At 37.9% G+C, this 7,500-nt stretch overlaps 1 protein-coding gene across 1 annotated transcript in view; it reads right to left on the bottom strand.

Moving 5' to 3' along the window:
• The window catches only part of LOC123514889, a 564,015-nt gene that overhangs the window by 479,386 nt on the left and 77,129 nt on the right, over positions 1 to 7,500 (bottom strand). The window contains exon 6 of the mRNA XM_045273148.1: positions 3,716 to 3,846. Coding sequence (XP_045129083.1) covers positions 3,716 to 3,846 — 131 coding nt within the window. The remainder of the gene's footprint in view (positions 1 to 3,715; positions 3,847 to 7,500) is intronic.

Below are 7,500 nucleotides of genomic sequence, written 5' to 3'. Positions count from 1 at the left end.
AAGTTTATAAATGGAAGAAACTACAGATAGAACATGCAGGAGAATGTAATTCTGCTGACCACGCATAATATTTTACATAATATTTACTGTTATATCCTCTTGATATACTCAGTCTAACATAGTGAGTGGTGAGAAGAAACATATGTTGAGACTATTTTATTTCAGTTATTGTCCCAAGCTCGTCTTATTTATTGAACATCATTGGATGCAGAAAGTGGTTTTCCTTGGTGTTGCTGTACAACAAACAGTAAGATGGGGAAACGTCAGTGTGTACTTCCATTGTGGAGACCAGAAACTGAGTCAATTTGTGCATGCACTCCTGCCTGGTGACCTGACATCACCCCCACCCTTTCCCCAAGGAAAAAATAGAAAGCTAGTTTGCAATCCCTTTTTATTTCTTTTTTTTCTTTTACTTTTACTTGACAGGCAAGAAGAATTACTAACTACTTAATGACAACGATTTTGATAGCTTGTGGATAAAAGAAGAACTTGGGCACCTAGTGTGATAACCCGACATCTCCTAGTGCGTAAACCCGCCAGTAAGAGCACTGAGCCGTCTTAACCTTTATTCACTTACAATACAGGTAACTCTCGATTTACGCGATAGATGCGTTCCAAGAGGCATTGCGTATATCAAAATTTGTGTAAAACAAACATGTAATTCTTATAAGAAACAATAGATAATAGGGGGGATGCGGGATGTGGTCCAAAAAAATTTGTACAAAATACTCTATTTATTTGGCTAAATTAACATGTTATTATTATTTACCATTCTAAATACTAGAAGTGTATTTAAAGTAAAGGGAAAAGCAAGAAATAATAAGAGAAACCAAAAAATAATGAGAAAACAAGAAAACAAAGAATACGTAAACAAAACACTCACCACTCACACCACAGTCAGTCACCATCTGCCTCTGAGCTTTACCACTTTATCAAAAATCCTCTCGAACATAAATGCATATATAAGACAGTAACACCACATCGAGAGGTGGTGTTCCCAGAAACCTGAGAGCAACCTCATAGTAACCTCATTACCGTCCCTCCAAGCGTTCATGGATGCCATTTCACAGCAGGAGGTTGCTCTGACGTTGTTATAGTTTCTTGGATCCAGCTCCTGGCAGTCAATGAGCACTTTTAGGGGGGCTACCAACCTCCACCTACCAACAGCAGCAAATCTTTGTGGATGCTATTTTACGAAGGTTGGTATGTAAGCAGGAGGTTGCTATGGAGGTTGTCTGTACCAACATAGACAACAACCTGCTTCTTGGATCCGGCCCCAGAGCTCCCACCTATCGGCTAGCTGCGGAACTCTCTGGCGCGCAGTTCGAAATTGCGTCTGGCGCTCAGTTTGAAAATGTGGCAGGGCCAAATCGCATATAAGCAAACTGATCGCGCAAATTAAATTAATTATAATATTTTTTCAGTCGCGTTATAAAAAAACACGTAAATCAAATACGCGTAAATCTAGAGTTACCTGTACTTCATGCAGAGGAATCGCAGCGATAGAGGATAGCACGATAGCTGCCATCATAGCAAATACAATTTTACACTACAGGTTGTATTCAAATCGAGAGGTTTCGTAGCTGATATTGTCTGCTTAGGGTAGCGCAAACTGCTTCCTCTAATCTAATGATGGAGTATGAAAATGAAAAGAAAGGATGAAACACCAAGTAGTAAGAAGAAGCAAAAAAGGTATGTTAAATGCCAAATGAATGAGAAGACATTAGGAGAAGCAATAACATCTGGCATGGATATAGAAATAAGAGTGCTTTTAAAACAAAAAAAAATTTGTCGATAGGGAAAAGATCATGTTATGAGCCATATAAATAACAACATATGAGCAAGGAAGACGGGAAGAAACAGAGATGATAGAGAGAGAAAAAAAAAGGGATAGTAACGCTGCCACTATGTAGCACAGTGATGATCAGCATATATGTTCAGTTCATTTTTTTCTTTTTTCACCATGGAAGCATAACTTGTGTTGTGCTAGCTAGCATTTTGTGTTTTTGTGAAGTTAAATAGCCAAATTTCTTTGGTCTGAGCAAGTGGCTCAAAGCAATGACACATGCCCAACTCACTTTTGAAACATTATGAAAAGGAAGATGAAACAAACCTCCTTAGAGAGCTATTTTGTGAAATGCCCTGCAGAAATAAAATCAAGTTAATCAAAAGTGAAGTCAATAAAAATGTAGCAATACGTTCAGCAATAAAGTGTAGCATTAAGAGTGTAACAAGTGAGTTCAGTGATTAAGCAAAAGTTTATGGCATATGAAAGTAACTGAAAAAGCACAAAATTAAACCAATTCCTCCTTTCTCCAGCTACCTCTTCACCCCCCCCTCCACAGGGGAACAATACTGAAAACAAACCTCTGCAACCTCTATTCTTTCTCCTCCTCTTGTCTAATTAGAACTTAATTTCTTCTATGAACAATAACTACATCTAGTAAATGAGCTCTTCTATGAGTAATAGAGCAGCAAGTCTCCTGTGGGTGGCTATTTCTGCACACTCCAGCTGATTAATAGTGCTAAGTGAAGAGGTGGGAAGGCAAGATGAGCGAGCTGTAACATCTTGTAGAATGTACCCCTGATCTATGAGATATATATAAATGATAAAACCAGTTTATTTATTTGTATTTTCTTTAGTTACTTATATTATGTTTTTATACAGTTATCATTTATAAATACTCTTTTCTGATCTAAAATAACATAAAAAATTGGCATGTTTTTTTTAAGAGGCTGAAACTGATTAATGGCATTTCAATTAATTTCAAAGGGGGAAATTTCTTGGAATTATGAGCAAATTGAGATACAAGCTCCATCACAAAACTAATTAAACTCATATCTCAAGGTACCACTGCAGTTGAAGAATGAGCTTGCTGGTAGTGTAATCAGTTTTCATCCAGCCCCTTTATTACATTCACAATGATGTTTTAAAGATATTTGCTGTGTGGAACATGAATTAGAGAGAGGTGAGGCTGGCAAGTGGCCAACATGTCATCCTCCCCATCTCAATTTCATACCCTGCTGTCTCACAAGAGTGTGGGACAGCCTACCATCCCTTGTTCCCACAGCTTGAGCATCATTCACTGGTCAGTCACCACTGAGTGTGGACATACAAAAGAAAAAGAGAGGCATGGCAAGAAGATGGGAGAAGAGATATAGCTAGAAGGCTATTCATTAAATCCTTTCTCACTTGCTTAGTACTGCATTAGTTCCCTGCCTGATTAGGTACCTTCTGCTGTTAATGTGCCTCATTTGTTTTAACATAATGCATATCAATTTTATCAGGTTATTCGACATAGCAGAGAGGGTTTTGGGAGGGCTCTCTCTGTTTGTCTGTAGCATCTATGTTTCCATGTGTGTAGCATTTTAGTGTTATCAAATAGTACTGGATTCATAATTTTCTTCAGTACTTCATTATGAATTATCATCAGATTTGCTGTGATACTTCATTATTTACTTGCTAATTGCAGTTGCAATCAATAAACAGAGTCAGGTGTTTCACCAACACAATCTTAGTTGTTTCAATCATTACAAAACTTTAAATAATGACAATGTCTACAACACCATAAATTTAAATGTTTAGCATTTTAAGAAGAAACTTGTTTTTAGTGTGCAAAAAGCCATTACAAGACCATACCTTTATCTAGATACTGATGGTATGATAGCTAAAAAAAAATATTTAAAAATGTAAAGGTTGAAGGTAAATACTCACTTTATAATCATATTTGGCATCAATGAAAGTTTCACACAAGATGACTTCAGGGGCTAGCCAATATGGAGTTCCTATGAATGTTCCTCTTTTGTCATATGTGTTCTTATTTTTGGCAGAGACTCCAAAATCAGCTGTGGATGAAAACAGAATAAATGGATCACATAAAAATAATACACATGCTCATAACTAAAAACATTTACTTACCATATTTGATGGCTTATAAGATGCATATTTTTTTTTTTAAACGTCTCAAAAAATTAACGTGCATATTACATGGCCAAGACTCAGCTTGGAGACAGTGGCTAGTGGTATGTCTATAGCAACTGCGCCCTTTATATCAAAACCCCAAACATCCTCACACATGTAAACAAAGTGAAGATCACTACTACACACACACACAAAAAAAAAAAAAAATAAATAAATAATAAATAAATAAATAAAAACAAAAAAAAAACTTTTGCAAGATAACAATGTTTAGTATGTCATACTTATCAGTAATTCACAAAAAATAACACCATCCAGGAAGAAAATATCTCAGTGAGGACACTTACACTGTATGTAACTATACCAAAACAAATTCAGTCAGTTGCACACAAAACCTGGTGAGAAGCACAAGATTCACTGCATTTCTTAGTATGATACCATTATTCCTTGAGGTAAATCTATTTTCACACATTCCTATGCTTTGAAAATGTACAAAAAAAATTACAAGTGATAAAAAAAAAAAGTACAAATTTCACTACTTCTCTTCACTCTGACAATATCACTGCCAACACTATATCTGTTTACTTACACCATATCTGTTTACTTCTCACAGCAGGATGGGTCTACGGTCCAGTATTTGTAGGTTCTAGCAAATATCAAGGTTTTTAATTGTAAAACATTAGGCTCTAATAAGAATATCAATACATATGAGAGAGCTTCAAATGTCAGGTGAAACACTTCCTTTCATATTCAGGACATAAACCCACTTTCCTTTCTTTTTTCTTTCTCTTTTAATATCTGCACAAACTGATGTACATCTTATAAGCTGTAAAATACGGTATTTTACAGTCACATTGGACAGTTTGCCCGATTAAAAGTACAGCATAAAGAACCTCAGTTGCTAAACTTAATTAATTCCTGAAGGCTGTTTGCAAACCAAAATATTCAATCAATTAATCAGGGGGGGCATATGATGGGGATGCATTGCCTTGCCTACCCTATGGTGCCATTCCAGGCAGTCACACCTCACAAATCTCCATGCAGGCTCCCTTCCCATGACAAGTAACTCCCAGCAAGAGGCATCAACTTGCTGCAGCCATGAGTTCTGTGTACGTCCCCTTGGCCTCTTCTATGCTCAGTTATCCCTTTCGGAGACAACCTGATATGCAGGATCGGCTTCCGGGTAGCGTGCCACATGCCCATATACATAGTCGCAGATGGCATTGACGGACTACGCTGGTAATCAGCCTCAAATCACTGATTTGACACAGTCATACCAGCGGTACCCCATGATCCTGCGAAGGCATCTAGTACCAAAGACATCAATTTGCCTCTTCAGATAGGTGTTCAGCGTTCATGTCTCACAACTGTAGAGCAAGACAAGGATCACTAGTGACTTGAAGATCTGAATCTTTGACCGTCTGCACAGGTACCAATACCACCAAATACTCGTGCTGACCGAGTCCATAATGCCATGGGCCAGGCCAATCTGCCATACAATTTTCTGGCTCGACCCACTGTCATTACGCACTACACTACCAAGTTATGTGAAATTTTTAGAGATCTCAATATCCTCACCACATGCATGGAGAGACTGTAGTGTTTCATCCAGTAAGTCTCCAAACACCTGAACCTTGGTTTTGGGCCAGGATACCTGGAGCCCCAAAGGCTTCACCACCTTGCGCAGTGCCTCTAGAGCCATTACCAGAACCTCTAGTGACCCGGCAAAGATTACTGCATCATCAGCAAAAACAAGATCTGTAATCTCAGTCTTGCCGAAAGATGCTCAACAATGACTGGTCTACAACTCTGCCTAGTACCCAGTCCATGCAAATGTTGAAAAGTGATGGAGCAAGCACACATCCCTGCCTCACTCCCATATTCATAGGAAAGCTGGACATGACCCCTCCATACTTCACAACACTCACATTCCTGGAGTAGAGGCCAGTTAATAGACCAATAGTCCTTGCAGGAATCCCATGGAGACAGAGAAGATCCCATGAACCAAAATTATTTTTCCCATAGGAATCAATGTAAAATAGATTCAACCATTCCTAGATCGCAAGGCTGCGTTTGAGAGCGACACGACACACACCATGAGGTCCATCCACCACATATCCTGTATCAAAGACTTTTGTGTGAGCTATCAGGCATATTTTGGCCAATATATTGGCCTAATGGCTTTACATTACTAAATCAAAGGGCAAAAAGGCAAAATTGTCCATTAGTGCTATTGGGATAGAATATTAGAGAAGAAAACTAATAAATAAAAATATTAAATGAAAAAAAGAATAAGTTCCTGAAATTGTCCAACTTATTTGTTATTCAGATTATTCTTTAGTGTGTGTGTGTATTTACCTAGTTGTAGTTTTACAGGGCCTGGGCTTTATGCTCGTGTGGCCCCGTCTCCATATCTACACTTATCCAATCTTACTTTAAAAGTGTGCACACTCGTTGCAGACACTACTTCTTCATCTAAACTGTTCCACGTCTCAATACATCTCTGCGGGAAACTATATTTTTTTATATCTCTCAGACATCTTCCCTTTCTCAGCTTCTTACTATGCGTTATTCTTACTATGTGTGTGTGTGTGTGTGTGTGTGTGTGTGTGTGTGTGTGTGTGTGTGTGTGTGTGTGTGTGTGTGTGTGTGTGTATTTACCTACTTGTATTTACCTAGTTGTAGTTTTACAGGTACTGGGCTTTATGCTCGTGTGGCCCCGTCTCCATATCTACACTTATCCAATCTTACTTTAAAAGTATGCACACTCGTTGCAGACTCTACTTCTTCATTTAAACTGTTCCACATCTCAATACATCTTTGCGGTAAACTATATTTTTTAACATCTCTCAGACATCTTCCTTTTCTCAGCTTTTTACTATGCGATCTTGTGCTTCGAATGTCATATTCTTCTCTCAGGATCAGTTTCTCATTATCCACTTGGTCCATTCCGTTGATCAATTTATAAACTTGTATCATGTCTCCTCTCTCCCTTCTTTGTTCCAGGGTTGGTAGATCCATAGCCTTTAGTCTCTCCTCATATGTCATCCCTTCAAATTCTGGAATCATTCTTGTAGCCATTTTTTGTAGTCTCTCCAATTTCCTTATGTGTTTCTTTTTATGAGGGGTCCACACTACTCCTGCATATTCCAATCTGGGTCTTATTATAGTACTTATCAATTTCTTCATCATTTCTTTGTCCATGTAGTGAAATGATATTCCAATATTCCTTAGCAAATTATATGTTTCTCTAAAAATTCATATGGCTTACTGGTTGATTGTTTTCTTCCATTGTCACTCCTAAGTCCTTTTCCTTTTTAACTTTCTCCGGTTCTACTCCATCTCCCATCTTATAGATTCCCACAGGTTGTCTTTCACTCTTTCCCATTTCCATGACATGGCTTTTGTTCACATTGAATTCCATTTCCCACTTTTTACTCCATTCCCAGATCTTATTTAGGTCTTCTTGCAGTATTTCACAATCCACTTTTTGCTTTATAACTCTGCACAGTTTCGTATCATCTGCAAACAGATTTATGTAGCTGTTCACTCCTTCTGGCATGTCGTTAGTATAAATGAGG

Source organism: Portunus trituberculatus, chromosome 38 (assembly GCF_017591435.1).
Source record: "Portunus trituberculatus isolate SZX2019 chromosome 38, ASM1759143v1, whole genome shotgun sequence".
In the NCBI taxonomy this organism is placed as follows: Eukaryota; Metazoa; Arthropoda; class Malacostraca; order Decapoda; family Portunidae; genus Portunus; species Portunus trituberculatus.
This window is presented reverse-complemented; position numbering and strand designations above follow the sequence as displayed.